Source organism: Prionailurus bengalensis, chromosome B1, assembly GCF_016509475.1.
Source record: "Prionailurus bengalensis isolate Pbe53 chromosome B1, Fcat_Pben_1.1_paternal_pri, whole genome shotgun sequence".
Lineage (NCBI taxonomy): Eukaryota > Metazoa > Chordata > Mammalia > Carnivora > Felidae > Prionailurus > Prionailurus bengalensis.
The window spans coordinates 206,339,324-206,363,548 of record NC_057344.1 but is presented as its reverse complement, the minus strand read 5'-3'; the positions used below and the strand labels follow the sequence as shown (position 1 = coordinate 206,363,548).

The window sequence follows — 24,225 nt, the reverse complement described above, 5'->3', positions numbered from 1 at the left end:
CTGCATTACTCGCGGGTAGTTGGTGTGTTAAGCATTGAATAGTATTGGGTGTGGGGGGCTTCTCTGCCCCTTTCACTGTCCCTGTCACCCTGCTGTGCCCTTGTTCACACACTCACAGACCCGTGCACAGCTGACTTCAGCTTCCTGGGGCCCCTGCACTTTACAGAATACGGAGTTTTAGCAGGTGCTTTGGAGACCAGCTCTCCCCAGTTGCATATGCTCTTAAAGGTGCAACTGTCTTATTTGAGTGAATTTTTATAGCATTTTGAGTATACCGTACAGTTAAAAAAGTGACGGTTTAGCATTCTGGGTTTCATAATATAGCGTCTTCTGTTTTTGCTGAAAGGTGAAACCAAAGCAGATGACAGTTCGAACAAAGAGGCCGCGGAGGAGAAGCAGGAGGAGGACAATGACTACCACAGGAGCGACGAGCAGGTAGGTGGCGCTCTGCCTCCACGGCCGCCCCGCCCGCCCCCTGCAGGTGCCTCATACCCCGTCCCGTCCCAGCGAGAGAGGTGCTGCGGACTGTCCCGCCAGGGGGCTCCCTCCACTTAGGAAGGAAAGGCCAAACAGCCAAGTAGACATGTTAAAACGTCCAGCGTCTTAGTTTTTCCTTCTCTTTCTTTTTTCTCTTTAACTGCCACGGTAATATATGCTCACTATAAAACATCTTAAATATAAAAACATTAAAGTCCATTCTCCACACATCACTCCACAGGTGGGAAAATTTGGTGCCGGGCGTTTTTCCGTGCAAGTGCCCATATTATATAAAAGAAGGTACGGTCCAGTCGTGTATTAAAGGAAAAGAAAAAGTGCAACACTGAGGAAAATCTGTGCAGACGTCATTTACTGCATTACCAATTCAAAAAAAAATTTTTTTTTTAACGTTTATTTATTTTTGGGACAGAGAGACAGAGCATGAGCGGGGGAGGGGCAGAGAGAGAGGGAGACGCAGAATCGGAAGCGGGCTCCAGGCTCTGAGCCATCAGCCCAGAGCCCGACGCGGGGCTCGAACTCACGGACCGCGAGATCGTGACCTGGCTGAAGTCGGACGCTTAACCGACCGCGCCACCCAGGCGCCCCTGCATTACCAATTTAAAAAAGAAAACCATCACAGAGATGCTGTTGAGAGCATTTGATCAAGCCCTATAGCCATTCCTACCCAGCTTTTAATACAGCATCCTATACCAGTGAGAAAATTAAAAGGCCACAGAGTGGGGGAAAATATTTGCAAATCATATCTTTTGTCTTTTTTTTGTCTTTTCTATCTGTGTATCTATTATAATTTATTGTCACGTTAGCTAACATACAGCGTATACAGTGTGCTCTTGGCTTCGGGAGTAGATTCCCGTGATTCATCGCTTACATACAACACCCAGTGCTCATCCCAAGTGCCCTCTTCGATGCCGTCACCCGTTTTCCCCTCCTGCCCACCCCTCTACCCCCACCATCAACCCTCAGTTTGTTCTCTGTATTCAGGAGTCTTTTATGGTTTGCCTCCCTCTCTGTTATAACTTACTTTTCCGTTCCCTTTTCCAATGGTCTTCTGTTAAGTTTCTCAAATTCTACATATGAATGAAAACATATGATATCTGTCTTTCTCTGACTGAATTATTTCACTTAGTATAATACCCTCCAGTTCCATCCACGTTGTTGCAAATGGCAAGATTTCGTTCATTTTCATCACCAGGTAATATTCCAGTGTATATATAAACCACATCTTCTTTATCCATTCATCAGTTGATGGACATTTGGGCTCTTGCCATAATTTGGCTATTATTGATAGTGCTGCTGTAAACATTGGGGTGCATGTGCCCCTGTGAATCAGCACTCCTGTTTGGATAAATTCCTAGTAGTGCTATTGCTGGGTCATAGGGTAGTTCTATTTTTAATTTTTTGAGGAAACTCCACACTGTTTTCCAGAGTGGCTGCACCAGTTTGCATTCCCACCAACAGTGCAAGAGGGTTCCCCTCTCTCCGCATCTTCACCAACATCTGTTGTTTCCTGAGTTGTTAATTTTGGCCACTCTGACTGATGTGAGGTGGTATCTCACTGTGGTTTTGATTTGTATTTCCCTGGTGATAAGTGATGTCAAGCATCTTTTCATGTGTCTGTTGGCCATCTGGATGTCTTCTTTGGAAAAGTGTCTGTTCATGTCTTTGGCCCCTTTCTTCACTGGATTATTTGTTCTTCAGGTGTTAAGTTTGATAAGTTTTTTCTAGATTTTGGATACTAACCCTTTATCTGATATGTCATTTGCAAATATCTTCTCCCATTCTGTCAGTTGCCTTCTAGTTTTGTTGATTGTTTCCTTCACTGTGCAGAAGCTCTTTATCTTGAGGAGGTCCCAATAGTTCATTTTTGCTTTTAATTCCCTTGCTTTCGGAGATGTGTCGAGTAAGAAGTTGCTGCAGCTGAGGTCAGAGAGGTTGTTGCCTGTTTTCTTCTCTAGGGTTTTGATAGTTTCCTATCTCACATTCATGTCTTTCATCCATTTTGAGTTTATTTTTGTGTCTGGTGTAAGAAAGTGGTCCAGGTTCGTTCTTCATGTTGCTGTCCAGTTTTCCCAGCACCATTTGCTAAAAAGACTGTCTTGATTCTATTGGATATTCTTTCCTGCTTTGTCAAAGATTAGTTGGCCATACGTGTGTGGGTCCATTTCTGGGTTCTCTATTCTGTTCCCTTGATCTATGTGTCTGTTCTTATGCCAGTACCATACTGTCTTGATGACTACAGCTTTGTAGTACAGGCTACAAGGCTGGGATCGTGATGCCTCCAGCTTTGGTCTTCTTTTTCAACATTACTTTGGCTATTTGGGGTCTTTTGTGATCCCATACACATTTTAGGATTGTTTGTTCTAGCTCTGTGAAGAATGCTGGTGCTATTTTGATTGGGATTGCATTGAATGTGCAGATAGATTGCTTTGGGTAGTATTGACATTCTAACAGTATTTGTTCTTCCAACCCATGAGCATGGAACGTTTTTCCATTTCTTTGTGTCTTCTTCAATTTCCTTCATAAGCTTTCTATAGTTTTCAGCATACAGATCTTTTACCTCCTTGATTAGGTTTATTCCTAGGTTGTTTGGGTTGTTGTTTTTTTTTTTAATTTTTTTTTAGCATTTATTTCTTCTTGAGAGACAGAGCACAAGTGAGGGAGAGGCAAAGAGAGAGGGAGACACAGAATCCGAGGCAGGCTCCAGGCTCTGAGCTGTCAGCAGAGAGGCCAACCAACAAACCGCGAGATCATGACCTGAGCCAAAATCGACTGCTTAACTGACTGAGTCATGCAGGCGCCCCATTCCTAGGTATTTTGTGGTTCTTGGTGCAATTCTAAACGGGATTGATTCCTTGGTATCTCCTTCTGTTGCCTCATTATTGGTGTATACCAATTTCTGTCCATTGACTTTATATCGTGTGACTTTGCAGAGTTCACATATCAGGTCTAGCAGTTTTTTGGTGATGTCTTTTAGGTTTTCCATGTACAGTATCATGTCATCTGCAAAAAGTGAAAGTTTGACTTCTTCGAACTGCCAATTTGGATGCATTTTATTTCACTTTGTTGTCTGATTGGCTAGGACTTCCAACACTATGTTAAATGACAGTGGTGAGAGTGGACATCCCTGTTGTGTTCCTGATCTCAGGGGGAAAGCTCTCAGTTTTTAACTGTAGGCCTTTCATATACGGCTTTTTTTGATGTTTTTAATATTAAAAGAATTATTCACCATGACCAAGTGGGATTCACTCCTGGGGTGCAGAGCTGGTTCAGTATTTGCAGATCAATCAACGTGATATATCACATTAGTAGAAGACAGGATAGAAACCATATGATCCTGTGAATAGGTGCAGAAAAAGCGTTTGACAAAATACAGCATTGTTTCTTTATAAAAACCCTTAAGAAAGTCGGGATAGGAGGGACACATATGTTAGAATGAACATGGCAGAAGATGCTCTTTTCCACAGTAGTCTGCAGAGCTGCGTCTTTGTGGAGAAAGTCACGTTACAGTTGGACTTCAGTAATTTAGGTTGTGCTTGCGGTGATGTCTCTGGTCTTCTGTAGTCTTTGCTGCTTTCCACTCAGAGTCCCCCTTAGGATCTGCTGCAGGGCTGGTAGTGGCCATGAACTGCTTTAATTTTTGTTTGTCTGGAAAAGGCTTTATCTCTCCTTCTATTCTGAATGACAGCCTTGCTCGATAAAGGATTCTTGGCTGCATATTTTTCCTGTTCAGCACATTGAGTATTTCCTGCCACTCCCTTCTGGCCTGCCAAGGTTCAGCGCACAGCTCTGCTACTACCCTTATATGTGTACCCTTGTAGGTTAAGGACCATTTGTCCCTAGCTGCTTTCAGAATTCTCTCTTTATCCTTGTATTTTTCCAGTTTCACTATGCTATGTTGTGGTGTTGACCTGTTTTTGTTGATTTTGAAGGGAATTCTTTGTGGCTCCTGGACTTGGATGTCTGTGTCCTTCCCCAGTCTAGGGAAGTTTTCAGCCATAATTTGTTCAAATAAACCTTCTTCCCCTTTCTCTTCTTCTAGAACTCCTGTGATACAGATATTATTAGGTTTCGTAGAATCACTTAGTTCTCTAATTCTCCCCTCGTGGTCTAGTAATTTCTTCTTTTTCTCAGCTTCATCATTTTCCATAATTTTATCATCTCTTTCACTTATTCTCTCCTCTGCTTATTCCATCCTTGCTGTCACTACATCTAGTTTATTTTGCCCCTCATTTACAACATTTCTTAATTCATTGTGACTATTTCTTAGGTCCTTGATCTCTGCAGCAAGAGATTCTCTGCTGTCTTCTATGCTTTTTTTTCCAAGCTAATGTCTTATGACTATTATTCTAAATTCTTGTTCAGACATGTGGTGTATATCTGTTTTGAACAATTCTCTGGGTGTCATTTCTTCCCAGAATTTCTTTTGAGAATTCTTCCGTTTCGTCATTTTGGCTAGTTTTCTGTCCCTTATGTGTTTTAAAAGCTTGTTATGTGCCCTGCACCTGCAAGCACTACTATATTAAAAAGAAGCCATACAGAGTGCAATGCCTGACCCTTAAGGAGGTGTTTTTGGAGTGTGTTGCATGCTGTCTGTTATTGTGACTCTGGTTGCTTTATTTGTTGCTCCCTATTTGTAGTGGTGGTTTGGGCCTTCCATCAGGTGTCCTTTGATTTGTTTGTTGAAGTAACCCTGGAAAAAGGAAAAAGGAGAGGGGGAGAAACATTATCCCATACAAAGAGAGAAATGAAAGGTGTGGAAAAAAAAAAGACCAGGCAGAGAATCGAAGAAACTATAAGGCTTAATTCAGAGAGAGAGAGGAAAATAAAGAAGAAAGAGATACAGAAAAGGTAAAAAGAATAAAGATGCCTGATTAAGCAAACAAACAACCAGAACAGAGAAAGAAAGAAAAAAAAGAAAAAAAATACATAATAAGAATTAACCAAAAATCAAATCAGAAACCATGAGGCTGATTCCCAAGGGAGGAGAAAAAAAGAGGAGAGTGGAAAGAAAAAGAAGGGAAAAGAGAGAGAAGAGAAGAGAAAAAAATAATAATATTAAAATGTTAAAAAGTACCAAACAAAACCACAGGACGATTCCATGTTGGCGCCTGGGACCGGTGGCAGCTCTGGTCTGGAGGAGGGGCCGTCTGGTCGGGTCAGTGTCAATCTCACTCTGGTCCATACGCAATTACCAGGCACGGAGGGGCGGGTTTGGTGTAAGCAGGCCCCGCCTCCACTGGGGGCCGCTGTCCTGTTCCCTGAAGCCCCACTGGTTGGTGATTGGGAGAAAAATGGCAACACCCCAGTCTCTCCTCCCTGGACTGGGTGTCCCAAACCACGCTGTTCAGGTGGTCCTCACAGAGCAGCGTGGGAGGCCAGCTTGTCTCGCTCCACAGTCTCCCGTGCCTCCCGGGCACTCAGCTGAGATTCAAAACCTGACGTCTTAAAGAGTCACATTCTACACGGTCCTGGTTCTGGAATAGCGCCACTCTGCCCAACCGACAAAGGGCATCTGGCTGTCACCTGCAAGGTCTTTTGTCCTTGAGGAGGGCAATACACCTTCTTCCCACAGTACCCAAAGGAGGGACCGCTCTCTCCCAGTGCACCCCTGAGATCGCTATCACGCCCAAGCGGGCTCCCTCCCCACCAGGCCCATGCACCCGGCTCTGGTCTGGAGAAAGTCACACACCCCTGATAATTACCATCTTTAGCTTCTGAGGCTGTTTGCAAAGTAGAAACTGGCACTCTCTGTGTTTCTCGTTCCCCCGTCTGTGGTCCGGAGAGGTTTTTCTCTTGTCCAAATATAACCCCACACTTCCACAGCCTCTCTTTCTCTTCCTTTTGTCTCCACTAAAGGGTTTCCCCGCTCCATGCCTACACTGACCGTTTTATCTTTTCTAATTCGCATACACACACCTCTGTCCTGCCAAGCTGTCTCTGTCCACCTGTGGAGATTTTTCTGTCTCTCCGCAGACTGATTTCATGGGTGTTCCAAGTGTCGTGACGTCGATACTCGTGTTTGAGGGACGAGGGAAATTGCGATCCCTCTACTTCTCCACCATTTTGACTCCTCTGCAAATCATATTTCTGATAAAGGACTTCTATCTAGACTATATATCTGTTATAACTCAGTAAGAAGATAATCCAGATAAGAAATGGATAAGAGATTTCGGTAGATGTTTCACCAAAGAAGACATAAAACTGGTTAGTAATCACGTGAAAGGACGTTCAATGTCATGAGTCTCTTAGGGAAATAGAAATTAAAACTATAATGAAATCCTGTTTTATACCCACTAGGATGGCCGCCATCAAAAAGACAGCCACTGGCAAGTGTTGGCAAGGATGTGGAAGAATGGGGCCCTTGTAGCGTGCTGGCAGGAACATAAAATGGTGTGGCCACTTGGGAAAACAGTGTGGCAGTTTCCTAAGGAGTTCAACATAAGCTAACCATACAACCCTGCAATTTTCCTAGGTGTATATGGAAACCTATTCACGCAAGGATTTGTACATGAATGTTCACAGCAGGGCTATCATACTCATGATAGCCAAGCCGGGGAACAGTGCGAACTTCAGATAGACAAAATGTGGTCCACGCGTACAGGGACGTTCTGGTCAGCAGTGAAAAACAATGACCCCAGCACCTGCTACACCACAGTGACACTCGGAAGGACTTTACAAGGCAAAGAAGTCAGATGCAGAAGACTACATGTTGCACAGTTCCATTTGTGTACGATGTCCCCCAAAGGCCAATCTTAGAAACAGGAGGTAGTTGGGTGCCTGGGGCTGGGCAGGAGCAAGGCTTGAGCACAAAGCAGGATGTGGGTCTTTATGGGGTGGTGAAAATTATGTAAAACTGGATTCTGGTGGTGGCTGCACAGGTCTGTAAGTTTACTAAATACTATTGAAGTGTATACGAAAAACATACGCATGAATTATACTCCAATGAGGCCGTTAAAAACATACTTTAGTGTGTTTAAACAGTGACACACTCATGTATTTCCGAGTTCATATCATATGAAAGATATAACCTGAGCACCCCTGCGACCGTCCCTGCTGCCCTCACATCCACGCAAACCTGAGTGAAGCAAATAGTTTCTTACCCCCCTTCCCCTGCGCACACGGAGAGCCCAGCGGTGGTGCTTAGGGCTTCTTGTTGGTCTCTAACTTGCATCTGCTTACCGCACCCTGGTCTGCATGATGCCTGTTGCTCTGGGCTTGGGGAGCAGATGGCCAGGTGTCCTGTGTCCTGACAGGTGTCCACTGCCAGGGACAGAATTCAGTCTGGCACTTACAGAGAAGCACACAGAAGGCCCCCATCACACTTAAGGATTTTACCGTCCCTCAGCCTTCATTCAGTTTAAGGTTGTTCCCAGGTACACTCAAGTTTAGCAGTGTTTCCCATCCTTAGGGAATTTTTTGTGATTACGCTTTCTTTCTTAAAGTCTGCTTTTTCTAATATCATTGTAGCTGTGTCAGCTTTCTTTGGTTAATGTTTGCTTGGTATTTCCATTTTTTTCCTAACTTTCTTAAATGTGACGCCTGTCACAACACAGAACTGGGTTTTTTTAAAAAATCAAATGAGAAACTTTCTTTAGCTGACAAGTTATTTCACGTTTTCCATTTACCGTGATTCACAGTAACTCTGAGTTTCTCTGTGCTGTCCATTCATGTTTTTTATGTTCCCCCCCATTCTTACCTTCTATTGAATTAGTAAGTTTGCTTCAATCCCTTTTTTGCCTCTACTTAGCAACTAGTTGACAAGTTATATGTCCTATTTTTATTCTTTTAGTGGCTGTGAAATTCTAAAATGCACATTTACATTTTTAAAGGTCTGAAGTTAACGAGAGTCTCCCTTTCCCCGAATGACACAAGGGCCTTGCTCACTCTGCCTGGGGCCACCGTCCCGCCTCCTTTCTCTCTTCCCAGACCCAAACCCAGCCGCGGACTCTTGTCCCGCCTCCCGGCTCACCCTTCTGTGGCTTCCCATGTCTTCCTCCTGGACATGGGTCTCTTTTCTTCAACTGTACCCCCTCCTAGTCGTTCTCTGTTTTGTTTACAGATGGCTTTGTTTCATTTTAAGTCTTGAGTGGTAATTTCTCTGTGCATTTTCTGCCAGCGCCTTGCTTTCCAGGCTCCGTGGCCACATCTGGAGAGCTGTCCACTGCTCCTGCCTGGCGCCTTCCCCACTCGTGCGTAGGTGTAGGGTTCCTTTTTCTTTCTTTCTTTCTTTCTTTCTTTCTTTCTTTCTTTCTTTCTTTCTTTCTTATTATTTTGCTTCCTAAATCTGAGAATTTATGTCCTCCGTTATTTTGGGGAGATCCTTAGTCGTTATTTCTTAAATTTTGCCTTTCCCTTTTTCTGCCTTCTTCCTCCAGAACCCGTTACAAGTTTGTCAGACACCTCGGTCCATTACCCCGTCTCTTACTTTTCCTTTGTTTTGTTATTTTAATTGACCCCTTGGCCTCTGTACTTCTTTTATGTAATTTCTTCATATTGGTCTTGTAGGAAATTAGTCTGCCTTCAGCTGAGACTAATTTGTGGTTCAGCCACCTGTGAGTTTTTAGTCTAAGTGACTCTGCTTTTATTTTTAGAAGTTGTGGTTGCTTATCTTTTATACCTATTTATTCATAGTATGTTCTGTTTTTAATTCCTTCTTTTGTATCCCTAGTGATTTTAGGCCTACATATTTCCATTAATTCCTTGTTAACTCTTTTATCTGAATTTTCGAGAGTCTGTGCCAGCTTTTAAATTTTTTTTAATCTTTATTTATTTTTGAGAGAGAGAGAGCGGGGGAGGGGCAGAGAGAGAGGGAGACACAGAATCCGAAGCAGGCTCCGGGCTCCGAGCTGTCAGCACAGAGCCCGACGCGGGACTCGAACTCTGAATGGCGAGATCGTGATCTGAGCCCCCCGGGCGCCCCTGATTGTGCCATTGTTTTGTGGCTGCTACTGCAGACTCACTCTTTGGAAGCGCTGTCCGGCCGGACCTTCTCTGCAACGCTTTGTGGCCTTCGTGGCCTGGGGTCCTTGGTGTTGCATCTGCCAGGCATCCCGTGGGCTAGAATCCCTTTTATTTCGTTACCTTGTGGTTCCTTGTTACGTGACCTACCGTGATCCCCTGTCCTGTTGATCATCCAGGAGGGACTGTGAACTTTCAACCTTTGTGGCTTCGCTCGTGCTTTTTCCTGTGCTGAGAGTACTTTTTCTCTAGTCAGTCTGCCATCCTCCTCCAAGGCCACGCCCCACACTTCCTTCCTTTGTGAAGCCTTCTTTGGTGCATCTCGCGTAGGCAGGGGCACCCGCTTCAGATGGCCGTGTGTCCTTCCCCCTCATGCCAGCAGAACACTCGGCCCGGGGCCTGTGGGAAGACGCACATGTGTCCCACCGGCCGGAAGCTCAGGGCAGGCTGCGTCTGCATCAGCTAGACTCTGAGACCAGCGCCATCTGGACAACGGATGAATAATTCTCAGATTTACTTTAAATATTTATGTGTTTATTTTTATTTGAAAGAGCGAGAACACACACGATCGAGGGAGGGCAGGGAGAGAGAGAGAATCTCAAGCAGGCTCCGTGCTCGGTGCGGAGCCTGACGAGGGCTCGATTCCACGGCCCTGGGCTCTAGACCTGAGCTGAAATCAAGAGTCAGACGCTCAACCGACCGAGCCATCCAGGTGCCCCTCAGGTTTACTTTCAAGTAGTATGCTTATAAGACAGAACACGAGACACTGGTAGATTACGTTTCGCAACATGGTGAACAGAGATTTTAAGAGAATGTGAGTAAAACGAAACCCTCTCCCACGGCATTGAGGTCAGACAGACGTCTGGTTTCACGAAGTCCGCATTCTCGCGTCTGACGGAACGCGTGGGCACGGGAGCGGGGGCCCCGAGGGGCAGCCCGCAGACCCCTGTCTGCGGGGCTGCCCGGATGTGTCCTCCTCCCGCAGGTGAGCATCTGTCTGGAGTGCAACAGCAGCAAACTGCGGGGCCTGAAGCGAAAGTGGATCCGCTGCTCGGCCCAGGCGACCGTCCTGCACCTGAAGAAGTTCATCGCCAAAAAACTTAACCTTTCGTCTTTCAACGAGGTAATAGTTAGGCCACAAATAGAAACTATGACAAACCGGTTCTCGTTTGTAAAAGCGATACTTCTACGGTTCCTTGTGGGTTTTTTGTTGTTTTGACATCTCCGTTTAGAGATTTTAAGTCAGAAAACAAAACTCTCGGTTTGTTTTGCGTACCCCCAGACAGCGTGACGTGGGACACGGTGATGACGAGAGTGGAGGGAAGGCCAGATGGAGTGTGGGGAGCCCCCACAACGGGAGAGAGTGCTGGCGGGCGGTGGGGACAGTGTGACCGTGCTGGGGGGGTTCATCTCAGAGGGACTCTGTTCTTTCGCAAATGGAGGGCTGACTGCCTGCTGGGTGGCAGTGAACGGGTGGGCAGGTCAAGATCTTGTGGGGATGACGGGCGGCGGGTGCGCGCGGGGCTGGTGGACGGAGGGCTGGGCGAGCACTTACGCTAGGATGCGAGTCGTCAGTAGGAGTCAGTTGTGCGTCATTAAGCGCAAGGAGAAGGCGGCAAGAGGTATAGCTTTAAAATAGTCCTCAGGCCGTGAGGAAAATGGGTCACTGGGGCCCAGAAACGGAAGCAGGAGAGGCCAGCAGGGGCATCAGTGGCAAGAGTCCAGGGGGAGGCGGACCAGGGTGGTGCACTGCAGACGGCAGAATTGGACAAACTTGAGGAATGTTTCAGAGGGAGTAGTAGGTTGAGCAGTAGCCCCCCAGATATGTGCACATACCCCAGAATCTGTAAATGTGACCTTTTGGGGAAAAGTATTTTTTTCTAAATTGAGTAAGGATCTATAATTAAGATAAGAATCATGAGGGGCGCCTGGGTGGCGCAGTCGGTTAAGCGTCCGACTTCAGCCAGGTCACAATCTCGCGGTCCGTGAGTTCGAGCCCCGCGTCGGGCTCTGGGCTGATGGCTCAGAGCCTGGAGCCTGTTTCCAATTCTGTGTCTCCCTCTCTCTCTGCCCCTCGCCCGTTCATGCTCTGTCTCTCTCTGTCCCCAAAATAAATAAACGTTGAAAAAAAAAAATTTTTTTTTAAAAAAAAGAAAGAATCATGAGATGAGATAACCCGTGAATGTCCCGAGCGGACCCTAAATCCAATGACGAGTGGCCTTACAAGAGAGAGCAGAGGAATTTGAGACACACACACCGAGGAGGAGGTGATGTGAGGGCAGGGTCACAGGGGGTGATGTGGCCACAAGCCCAGGAGCACCTGAGCCGCCCGAAGCTGGAAGAGACAGGAAGGATCCTCCCCTAGAGCCTCCAGAGTGAGCTCAGCTTTGCCAGGGCCTTGATTTTGGGCTCTGGACTCCACATCTGCGAGGAAGTAAATTCCTGTTGTTTTAAACCACCAGGTTTAGGGTACTTTGTCACAGCTGCTACAGGCAACCGGAACAGATTTTGGTACCAGGAAGTGGGGTGCTGCTGTAACAAATACCTAGAAATGTGGACATGGCCTTGGACTTGAGTCACTGGTGGAGGCTGGAAGAATTTTGAGAGACGATGAAAAAGGCTGGATTGCTGTTGGAAATAAGGTCATTTAAGGTGACTCTGGTGGCCCCAAAGGAGGTGAGGGGCGCAGGGAAACCACTCTGTCACCTAGGAGGATACATGTCACCACAAGCACAATGTTGGTAGAAATAGAAACGTGAAATATGCTTCTGACAAGGAAGAGAGGACGCAGAAGAAAAGCAGTCACCATCACACGGTGGCAGCAAGCACAGGGGGACTGCGCCCTCTGACCACGTGGAGGTGATGAACTTGGGTATTTGGCCCAGGAGGTCTCCAAGCCAAGTGTGAAGGTGTGGTCCGGTGTCTTGCCGCTGTCAGTAAAATATGAGAGATGTGAGTTGGGGAAGGGACTGCTAAGCAAAAAGGAGCCAGCACTTAGGCCTGTGCCGACTCCAGACAGACCAGAATACTAGGGTTTCACTGTTGGGAAAGCATGCTCTGGAGAGAAGGTGGAGAGTGTGGCTGGACAACCTTTTGCTGAAGACATTAGATGTGTGACTCAGCTGTCTCACAGAAACTAGCAATGGATCTGTGGAGAACCATCCTGTCTAATGGCCTGGATCCAGAACACATATGGGAGACCCACAACATTTTTGAGAATGTTGTACCAGCAGATGACCATCAGCTTTTCCTGAAGGGGACAGAGACGGGAAGAAACAAGAACAGGCTGTCGGACCTCCAAAGTTTTGCAGGCAGGAGATAGGCTGGCAGAGCTACGCTTCGTGAAGAAAAAATGACTCCCAGGGCAGAGCCTTAGGCCCAGAGGGCGAGGCCGTCGTGGGCCCAGAGAGCAGAATCTCACTCAACCCACAGTGCTGTTTCTCCGCCTGGTTTACAAACTTGCTTGAGACCAGTGAACCCTCTGTTCTTCTAATATATTACCCTTTGGAGGAGGAATATCCTGTGTCTTTCCCAACCTTGTATATGGGGAGCAGACAACGGGATTTTAGTTTCATAGGACCCACAGCTAGAGAAGAATTTCAACCCAGGTGGATACCCAGAGCCTCACCTCTGCCTGATTCCTATGCTTTGGAAGGGAAGGTCTGGGACTGTTGGCTAATGGTGTCCGAGGAGATTTTGGAATTTGGAGTTGCTACTGGAATGGGTTGAGACTCTTGGGAATGTTGGGATGGGGTGAGTATATTTTACATGTGGGATGGATGTGGACTTGGGGGGACCAGAAGGCAGACTGTCTATCGCAGGTGAAATGATGACTCCACTAAAAGATGTGTCCATTTGCTAACCCCTAGAACATGTGAATATGACGTGATTTGAAAAAAGGCCTTTGTCGATGTGTCAAGAATCTTGAGATGAAGAGATCATCCTAGATCATCTAGCTGGACCCTAAATTCAGTGACAAAGGTCCTTATAAGAGGAGGGCAGGCACACATTGCCTCAATAGATTTTAAAAGATAGATACTTTACAAAGCACCTTCTCTGACCACAGCAGCGTGACATTAGAAATCACTAACAGAAGGAAGACTGGAAAGTTTGCAAAATTGTGGAAATTAAACAACTCACTTTTAAAGAAGTCATGAATCAAAGAGGATTTGGAAAATACTTATAGGCAAATGAAAACGAAAACACAACTTACCAAAACCCTTGGGGTAAAGCAAAAGCAGTGCCAATGGGAAATTTACAACTATAAATACTTACGTTAAGAACAAGAAAGGTCTCATCAACAACCTCGATTTACAACTTGAAGAAGTAGAAAAAGAATTAAACCCAAAGCTAGCAGAAGGAAGTAAATAATAAAGATCAGAGCAGAGATAAATGGAATAGAGAACAGAAAAACAGTAGAGAAAGTCAGCAGTTCTTTGCAAAGATCAACAAAGTTGACAAACTTCTAACTAATGGACTAAAAAAAAATTACTAAGATCTGAAATGAAAGTAGAGGCATTGTCATAGTTCTAGAGAAATCAAAAGGATTGTGGGGCACCTGGGCAGCTCAGTTGGTTAAGCATCCGACTCCTGATTTCGGCTCGTGTTGTGATCTCGCAGTTGTGGGATCGAGCCCCGTGTTGGGCTCTGCACTGACAGTGAGGAGCCTGCTAGGGATTCTGTCCCTCTGTCTCTGCCCCTTCCCTGCTTGCGCATGCACTCTCTCTCTCTTTTAAAATAAACAAACAAACAAACTTGAAAAAAATGGTTAAAATGTTAATATCACCTAAACAATCTACACTCAAAGCAATGCCTATCAAAATCCCAATGTTTTTTGCAGCAATTAAAAAACCCATCCTAAATTTTATATGAAATTTCAGGGGACCCTGAATAGCCAAAACAATCTTGGCATAAAGACAGACATCTAGGTCTATGGACTAGAATAAAGAGCCCAGAAATAAACCCTCACGTATGTGGTCAAATGACGTCCAGCGAGGGGGTCAAAACCACTCAATGGGGGAAGGACGGTCTTCTCAACAAATGGTGCTGGGGAAACTGCACATCCACACGCAGAAGAATGACGTTGAAGAGGTGTGTGCACCCCACGTTCACAGCAGCACCGTTCCCATCAGCTAAGACGAGCCAGAACCCAGAGTCCGTCGACAGACGCGCGGGTGAGAAAACGTGGCCCGTCCACACGGCGGAATGTTCCTCGGCCTCGAGCGGGAAGGACGTCCTGCCGCCTGCCACCACACGGACGGACCTGGAGGACGTTGTGCTCCGTGAAATAGGCCGGTCGCGAGGGGACAAGCACCAGATGATTCCACTCACAGGAGGCCCGTGGGGGACGCAGATCAGAGACACAGACAGTGGATGGTGGGGGTCAGAGGCTGGGGGCGGGGGAGCCGGGGAGCTAGTGTTTCATGGAGCAGAGTGTCCCCTGGGAAGATGAGAGAGTTCTGGAGGTGGAGGCTGGGCATGTTCACCACTGCGAATGTGCCCAATGCCACGGAGCTGCCCACGTAAAAAACGGTTAAAATGGTAAACTTTATGTGTATTTTATCACATTAAAAAAAACACAAACAAACAGTAAAAAGGAATGAACTGGTGATAGAAAGCCCCAGAGACCCCAGGGGAGTGTGGCCTCCTGGCGTCCAGGAGATTAAGTGGGAAGCCCCCCAGTGGTGGTGTTTCGGGGAAGGCACAGGAGACTGATACTGAGAGAGCCAAAATGATGTGCTGGTGTTTTCGGCGGGGCTACTAGAGGGAAGAAGGGGTCGGGAATGAGCACCCAGGTGGACGGCCTCTCGAGACAGGCCGCTGTGGCCACTGCCTGCACACAGTGGAGAGGGAAAGTGGGAGGTGAGTGTCAGGGCCCCGGGTCAAGGTTGGGGTCCTTGGTGTGTGGTGCCATTTGGCCCCCGGGGTCATGGTGAGGTTGTCCAGAGGAGAGGGTTGGTGTGGGTGAGAGGCACGCCTGGGGGAGGTGGGGTGCGGCGTCGGGACAGTCTCCTCCGAGTTGGCCCCAGGTGGCCCCACACGTGTCCCCTGCCCAGCCCTCGTGCAGGTGTAGGGGGCTTCTTCCCCTCGTCCTGAGGGAGTTGAAAAGACCACTTGAGTCCACATCATTTGTCATCAGGGAAACAAATTAAAACAGTGAGATTACACTCCACGCCTATCAGAACACCAAAGTCCAGACCTCTGACCACCACACGCTGGAGAGGGTGTGGAGTAACAGACCCCTGTTCGCGGCGGTGGCAACACAGAATGCTGCGGCCAGTTTGCAAGACAGGTTGTCAGTTTCCTACAAAATGAATTACACTCTTACCGCATGATCCAGCAGTCCTGCTCCCTGGCGTTCGCCCGAAGTAACTGAAACCTTGCGTCCACACGCACGCACCTTGCCCACAGTGTCTGTAGCAGCTGTGTCCGTAGTTGCCCAAACTAAGAAGCAACCAAGATGTCCGTAGTAGGCGATGATGATAAACTGTGATCCACCCAGACAGCGGAATCTTACTCATGCTAAAGAGAAGCCAGCTATGAGGCCAGGAAAAGACCCGGGGTGGGGGTGGGGGTGCGGATCTTAAATGCACGTTACTGAGGGAAAGAAGCCAATCTGTCTCCAGCTGTGGGACATTCTGGAGAAGGCGGAACCACAGGGGCTACGGCGGGAGGGGAGGGGGGAGGAGGGTGACCAGCTGGAGCCCGGGGCATTTTTAGGGCAGCGAAGCAGCTCCGTGTGGCGCCAGGGTGGTGGGCGCCTGCCATCATGCGCTCGTCCAGACCCACGGGACGTGCACCACCAAGGGTGACCCTGCCGTGGACTCGGGGCGATGACGACGCATCAGCTCCAGCAGGTGCACCAGCTGGTGGGGGTGTGGATCGCGGGGGAGGCTGTGGGGGGGCAGGGGGTGTGGGGCATCCCCGTGCCTCCCTCAGGTTTGCTGTGAGCCTAGATCCGCTCTCAAAATAGTCTTTTTTTAAAAAGAAAGGAGAAAGACCACCTGAAGAGCCCATTACCTTTCTCCACTGAGGTAAGAGGAACAAGCTTGGCCAAGAGGTGGACTGAGGTGGAGAGACAGGTGCTCTGGGGTGACAACAGCTGAGCGCCCCCTGGGGGCCGTGTGGTGGGTGTGGACCCAAGCCCCAGGTGCTCTTGGACCTGGGATAGGTTGGGGCGGGGCCTCCCGAGTGCTCCCCACCTGTGCCACCTGGAAACGGGGCCCGTCGGCCACAGGCAACTGACTTGTGTGACCCGACCGGCATCGCTGGCGCAGACCGGAGGCCACGTGTGCTGAGCGCCGTGCCCAAGGCACCCTGACTGAAGCCTTCTTCTCCCGCCAGCTGGACATTTTATGCAACGAGGAAATCCTGGGCAAGGACCACACGCTCAAATTTGTGGTTGTCACGAGGTGGAGATTCAAGGTGAGACCCGTCACTTTGTAAAGATTGGGTTATTTGATTTTCAGAATCTGCTACAAATGACAACTGCTTTTCTGTGCATATTTTCAACTAAGAGCTTAGAAATGACAACTCAGTCACAGGATTATTCTGGAATCATCAACCCCAGAGTCGGTGTGGCCGGGGCCCTCAGGCGAGCACCGCCCCTCCTGGCCAAGCTGGCTGCCCGCAGTCAGCTGTGGGGGTCAGAGGACGCCCACAAGCCTTTGGGTACCGCTCTAAAGCAGGAAGCAGATGGCAGGATCCCCGACTTGAGGGGCAGCCCGGAGAAGGGGGTGACAGCCAGTAGGACCCCAAGAGGAAGGGCGGGACCGGGTGGGGCAGCAGCTGTGCGGAGGGAAGGGGCCCGTCCCGTCCCCCTTCCCTGCCCCCGCGGCTGGCGATGGTGACGCGCCGCGCTCTGACTTTGTCTTGCAGAAGGCGCCTCTCCTGCTGCACTACAGACCCAAGATGGACTTGCTCTGAGCTCGGCCCTGGGCCGGCCCCGCCGCGCCCGGGCTGTGGCCGCCCTGCAGGTGTCGTGGGGACCAGATTTCTGAACAGAGTATTTATAACTTTTGTATGAGAGAACTCACACTCACCAAGACACTACCAGCACCGCGGTCACGAGACGACGAAACACTTTACCGCACAGTCTTAGTGGCCGAAGAGGCGCCTCTCACAGACTGGATGGTAAACACAGTGGCCACGCGACCTTCGCTTGCTTTCCAGGCCTTGGAAATCTGGTCATTTCAGTTTAGTTGATGAATTAGGGTTCACGATAAGCCTCGAAAATACTTGTATGTTTATTGAACCCTTCCTAAGTTATTGAGAAAATATCTTTTCATGGTGAATGACGCTATTTATGTTGCCTTTAGCTTCCTGAAGACTTAGAAGGTATATAAAGGTTTAATTTAAAAGCATACCAAAAGGGGTTTCCATTAATGAGTTAGCCACGGTATTTAATTTCCACATTAGGAAACGGGAAAAGCCGGCGGCACCTCTGCCTCCTCGCCTGGCGCTCCGGGCTCCGAGGGCCACGCGGCCCCGAGGCGAGGAAGGGCCCCCACCGCCCCCCAGACGCCCCCGGACGGACGCGGCGCACTCAGCAGGGCGGGGTGGCTAGGCCGGCCGCACGCTGCCTGGTGGAGCCGCCCTTGTTCTCAAACATCACTGGTGCGCGTCGGGTTCCGAGGGCTGAGGGCCCCGCTTAATTCTTCCTATCTGCATCTTGCTGAAGGGAGGGGTGGTGGCTCTGGGGGGCGTTCCCGTCGGATGAGGGCCGGTGCCCCAGGGCGCAGCTCAGGTCCCCACCACGTCCACCCTTGGAAAGCTGTCCCCCGCCCCTGCTTGTGCACAAAGCCGGCACTCTGTTGCCGTTCCCAGCCGAGCCTGGGAGGAGCCTGCTGGCTGCTTTTTCAGTGACTTAATGTTCTCAAGTGCCGGTCACAGGCAGCACACGTTTTGTCAACCCCTTTCTCCTCCCAGGTGTTAATATTTTTGTGGAATTAGAGAATAAATATTTGTTCCTTGAAAATAGTAACTTGGAACACGTAAAGCAAGAAGGAGAAAGCAACCACTTTCCGGGGCAGTGAAAGTGTTGTCCTGGGTTCTGTGTCTGTCCTTGTCCTCTGCCCCCCCGCACCGTGCTTCCTCAGTGAGCTTTGGGTTCCTGCCCCCCACCCCCACCCCCCGCCGTCACCTCTGCTCACCCTGCAGGCAGGCTGGGGGCCCTGGGTCCATCAGCCCCCGTCCCACCACCTTCGGTCATGGACTGTTTCACCTTACTGACCAGAATTTTTTTCTCCATTTGCTTCGAAAGTTACAGTTGGGTTTCTTCTGCTTCCCATTTCGTACAGGTAAATGTCAGGAGCAGCTACTAATGAGACCTGATCTGGGTGACGAGAAAATCATCCCAATTAACTCAGTCCAAGTGATTCTAACGTAAGGCCTTTCACAAACGTAGCAACAGATTGTTAGGGATTGGTCAAAATTCACGTCTTCGTTTAAGCCCATGGACTCCCAGTACTGTTCGAGTTGTTCAGTTACCTAAGCTTGCTACTCATCCAAATCATGTTTTAGGGTTGCTCTACTAGGGTTAATGAGTAGATGTGTAGGAGTAAATATTGCCTGTCTACCTCAAAATACACATCACTGCTGAAGCACTCTGCACAACCATACATTACCACAGTGCGGTTTTAGGGTTAGCGTTAGAACTTGGGGATTTGCCTGTGTGGTGGAGAGGGGGTTAGGGTGAAACAGTGTAAGCACCCAAATTCAAACAGAATCGGCTCACGGTTCAGATTAGACCGAGTATCGCCGTAATCCTCTCATAATATATATTTGTAACTTTGTAGCTATCTTTGAAATCACTTGAATTTGCTATGGTGCTAAGTGGACGTACTTAAATACACGGAGAGGTGGAGATGGTCGGAGCCAGTGCTGACATGGCCGGCAGGCTGCTGGCCCTCCTGTGACCCCTTTTGTAATCGTGTCAACCTGACGCAACCTCAGCAGCAGAAGTACCTATTTTTCTAAGATTCCTCGTGCAGACTGTCTTCACTACAGGACGGCCCCGGGGACCCCGCCCCCCAGCTGACAGGAGCCCAGAGCCTGCGTCCCAGGGCAGCTTCCGTGGCCCCTTCCCCGCTGTCACGCTTTCGTGTCACATCAAAAGGCTGAATTTAATTTCTTCCAGCATGAAAGCCAGGATCAGTTAGTGATTGGATCCTACGAGGTTTTTTTTTTTAACAGATGGAGTTACTGTGAAGTAGTTTTCACGACCGTTTATGCTGGTAAGCAAGAGCTGTTCAGTTACCTTTCCGCGTCACTGTCTGCGGCAGCGGGACTCCCTGCCCAGCACGTGGTCTCGCTAAATGCAGTTTTCATGAAAATAGAAAATTCAGATAGAATATATAAATATTGAATTTAAGATGTGGGGGGTTAAAAAAAAGAAAACTTAACTTTATAAAATTATTTATTCTATTTTAAGCCTTCTATCATATTTTCCCATCCGATTGTTTGGTTTCCGTGGTCCAGCTTTATTTACAGGCATATAAAATGAAATTGTGACATGTTTTGCAAGCTTCTTCTTTTACTTTGAGTAGCTTTTAATTTGTACGTTTTTTTTAGATAGATACAGAGCACTGTTTATGCTTTTGTGCAATAGGTCCCAAGATGCATTTACTAGACATCTGTTTAAATTGTAATGCCGCATCTCTTCTGCTCAATTGAAAGGGAATGTAGGTGGAATTTCAAAATATGTACATTCAGCTATTTGGTTTCTCCTTTTCACTGTTGTTACGAGAATGCTGTTTTGGGGGATGGTGTGTGTGTGTGTGTGTGTGTGTGTGTGCAAGAACACCTGCCAGCAGTATCGTAGGGCACGAGACCCAGCAGGCCGCCTCGCGGCCACCCCGGGTCCCCTATTTTCGGACCCCGTGTGCGGCCCTTGGGTGCCCTGCCCCACGCCGACCAGACCACGGATGTGTGGGTGCTGCTTCCACAGGGGCTCCCGAGCCCTCCAGGGCGTGCGGCCTCTGATGCCTCCTTGTGGCGAAGTCTTTAGAAATCCATTTCGTTTCTTCCTCAAAGCGCACAGGATGGCATTTTACAGCAGTTTAAAACGTGTCATTGGGCTGAATGTTCCAGAAAACGAGTCAGCTGATTTCTACTTTACATGCGAGTGTTAGATGTGCTCTTAAGACACTGAAAATAAGCTTAGCTCAGAACAAATCCTGTTTCTGTTTCCTCAGGAAATCATTTACGCTCCATCATGTGTGACCTTAGCGCCATAAGCCAAGTGTCTCTCTGCCTTGGGATTTAAACCAACTACGTAGGTCAAGATCAGTAGATTAGAAAACCGTGATTCAAACCAGCCGTCATCTTGACACACTCTGTCCCTGCGAGGCAGGGACAGGTGTGGCGCGGCTGTAGCCTCCGGGCCATCAGGGAGGCTCTGTTTGTGCGAATGCCCGCCCACGCTTGGCCTGCATCACGTGGGGTTCGCCACGTCCACGAGCGCATCTGAAGGAGGGACTGTGGTTTGAGTGTCCCCTAAAACGTGTGTAGCGTTAGTGCAAATGTCTGTTCCAACAACTGAATTGGGTATAAGAAAACCATTTTTCCCCAAACGATGTAGGGTTCAGGGCTGTGACCCGCCACTAACCTGACCGTCACACGTGGCCACATGGACGCTGTCGCGGTTTGTTGAGATGAAAATGCAGATACATATTTTTGACTGTTTAATTTGAAAGTTTACATTTTTTATGCTTTGTGTTGGTGTGTAATTTTTGTACTATTGGTGGCTAGTTTTTGTCTAAAATCTTTTTTGGAATATTGCTTAAACGTTTTGATTTTATGATAGTGAAGCTTGTACTCAGTGTTTTGCCAATTAATATTATATGCTTGTAATAAAAGCAAAAGAAAAACATACCTGAAGTTTTTTCGGGCTGGAAGTTTATAAAATATTTCTAGGAGCGTAACATGGATGATCTGTTGGCACCGCAGTGAACTGAAAATTACCGCAGGCGCTGTTGGCACACACCCCTCCCCCCATGCCCTCCCCAGCCCCGAGCCCCGAGCCCTCCCCCACCCCGAGCCCCGTGCCCTCCTCAACCCCTCCCCCCGAGCCCTCCCCCACCCCCAGCCCCGAGCCCTCCCCCACCCCAAGCCCCGTGCCCTCCCTCACCTGTGCCCTCCCTCACCCCATGCCTAGCCCTCACAGATTAACTACCTTCTCACTCTGACTCACGCGGCACTTGTGTCTTGGATACAGAACTTCACTGAAATTGGTCCAGTGTTTGGACCAGAGGTTTGGCGGGACCTATGTGTAAAGTCCATGCTGCTCATCTATTTGCTTGCAGCAAGAACTCACTTTGGTTTAGAGCTGCACGTGCCGATGAAAATACTGTTAAAAAAAGAACCTGCTAATCCCTGTGGGTGGAGTGACCGTGTTTGCTTCCCTCTGTTAAGATGTTAACGGGCGTTCTCCAAAGGAGCAGAACCAGTAGAGAATACGTGCGTATACATATCTGTGTGCCTGTGTGTTCACGAGCGTGCCACAGAGCACACAGGGGTCCTGATTTCCCCACGGTGTCAACTTTGTTCAGTCGTAGAGCAAGGTTAAAGCAGGTTTACATCTAAACTCAGTGACGTTTCACTACACATTTAATTTGGCTTCATACACAGCACACAAAGCAAAGCACATAAAAAATCATTAAAAAAAACAAGATACAGCTAGGGATAAGCTAACAAACCAAATGCAAAGTCAGTCTGAGTGTGGAGTTGACTTGAGGACTTCTTCCGGTCCAAGTCTATGCAGACTGCTTATTCGGTCCAAGTACTGGAGGAAATGTTCTGTCCGAGGAGTAGAGGGTCTCTTCTGTCCAGGCAGTGGGAGAATCTGTTCTGTCCAGGCGGTGGGGGATCTGTTCTGTCCAGAGATCACTTGGGCAGAGTATGCTGTGGCTGTTGCCTTTGATGTGGTCAGACATGAAAGGGTCGGCATCTGGGGATGCATTTCCCGGTCTTGGCCGTGGCGTCACTGCTTGACATGAGTGACTCTGTCATTCTGCACACGTCTAAAAGGAGACGGGTCGTCAGGAGTTTACTCACAGGATCATGGAGACTGAGAGACCCCGGAGGACCTGTGCAGTGCCATCGAGGGCAGGAGGGGACCGTGTCCCAACTCAGCAGGATCCCTTCTTCCTCCTCCTTCCTCCACCCTTCTGCTCTACTCCGGCCCGCCAGGACTTGAGTGACACCCACCCACACTTGGAGGGCTCAACCCACCAAACCAGGTGCTCCTCTCATCCAGACACTCCCAGAGTCATTTCAGTCCCGGCACCCCGGGACCCATTCAGGCGGACACATGAAGTTACCCATGGCAGACGATTTCGGGGGAAAGGGCAGTACGCCCAAAACTGTAAGTTTGAAAGGCTAAGTAACACAGAAATCGTGAAACTCTGAGGAAACGGGAGCTGAAAAAACAGAGCATGATGACCAAAATGGTATTTTCTCATGGGTTTCAGTAAACTTGAAAGAAAATTTAGTGTAAGAAACTGCCTGCCTATTTCAATTGATTAGGTAAATGGTGTCCTTTATCTTAAGGAATGAGAAGTTATCAGAGGTCAGCGGCAGGGCGCGGCAGGACCGGGCATCTTCAAGGTTAGGCCCCCGCGCTGGTCGTCCACGTGGGCAGATTCTGAAGTCTGCGCTGCCACCAGGTGAGGTCGGTGGGCACCCGGGGGCTGACAGCCTCCTGCCTCCACCAGAGACCAGTCGACGCCCCAGAAAGGTGACTCAGGAAGAACGAGAAGGTGATTGGACCCTCTCTGCAGGCCTCGAAGGGTTGTGTGCGACCATCAGCCACTCTCGTCTGCACGTCTTCCTGGCGGTTGACTCCTTCGGTGTGAAGCCACGTGGGTGGAAATATGTGAGTCCCGGTTTAACTCTAAGAGCAATTACAGGGATGCCTGGCTGGCTGAGTCAGTTGGGCGTCCGACTCTTGGATTTCCACTCAGGCCGTGATCTCCCGGTCCGTGAGATCAACCCCCAGGTCAGGCTCTACGCTGACAGTGCAGAGCCCGCTTGGGATTATCTCTCTCCCTCTCTCTGCCCCTCCCTGGCTCACACGGTCTTCTCTCTCTCTCTCTCTCAAAAAAAACCAAAAAAACAAAAAAAGCTCTTTTTTAAAAAAGAGTAATTACCGACAGAAGTGATTGTGCGTCCTAAATGTCAGACGCCAGAGAAACCCCACCCGCCAGGCCTTGGCCTTAGTACCTCGGGAGCACACCGCGCAGCACAACCAGAGGCCTGCAGATGCCTCTGCGTGGCCGCGAATAAATGTCTCCCTTGGATTTTTGCTTCTTAAGGATGGAAATCCCAGTGGGTGCAACCAGACCCCCATAGGGGGCGGCCGTGGCCAGACGTGCGGGGGGCTACCTGCTCCACAGCCTCCACTGCGTCGTACTGCGCCTTTTCACTGGGCGCCCCCTCCCCCCCTTATAGTAAAATCCCCCCTCCCCTGGCGATACTGAAAGACGCCCCCCAACCCCCACCGGTTATACTGAAATACGCCCCCCCCCCCCCCGTTATTCTGAAATACATGGTGCTTCTCCAAGTCACCTGCAGGGGGCAGTCCGCGCCCTCTGTCAAAGACCGAAGACCCCCTCTGGCACGTGGGTTGTATTTGTACCTTCTGCTCTGATTCACATGACCGTGAGATGCTTTCCCGGCTCCTGAAGAGAGGGGCAAGTCTGTCCCAACCATGTGCAGGCTAATCAGTGGCGCTCTGAAATAGCGCTCTTGTCAGCTATTTTTACTAAG

General features: G+C 48.8%; 1 protein-coding gene across 4 annotated transcripts in view; it reads left to right on the top strand.

Annotated features, from left to right (window-relative positions):
* Positions 1-21,330, top strand: part of PCGF3 (polycomb group ring finger 3) — a 56,216-nt gene extending 34,886 nt beyond the window's left edge. For 2 of the 4 annotated variants that reach the window (XM_043573232.1, XM_043573231.1), the window contains 4 exons: positions 347-435; positions 10,442-10,579; positions 16,801-16,881; positions 17,335-21,330. In XM_043573232.1, coding sequence (XP_043429167.1) covers positions 347-435; positions 10,442-10,579; positions 16,801-16,881; positions 17,335-17,382 — 356 coding nt within the window. In that variant the 3' untranslated portion in view covers positions 17,383-21,330. Of the gene's footprint in view, positions 1-346; positions 436-10,441; positions 10,580-11,918; positions 15,968-16,176; positions 16,337-16,800; positions 16,882-17,334 lie in introns of those variants that run through there. The other 2 variants (XM_043573233.1, XM_043573234.1) reach the window with 2 other exon arrangements.
* The last annotated feature ends 2,895 nt before the right edge of the window (positions 21,331-24,225 follow it).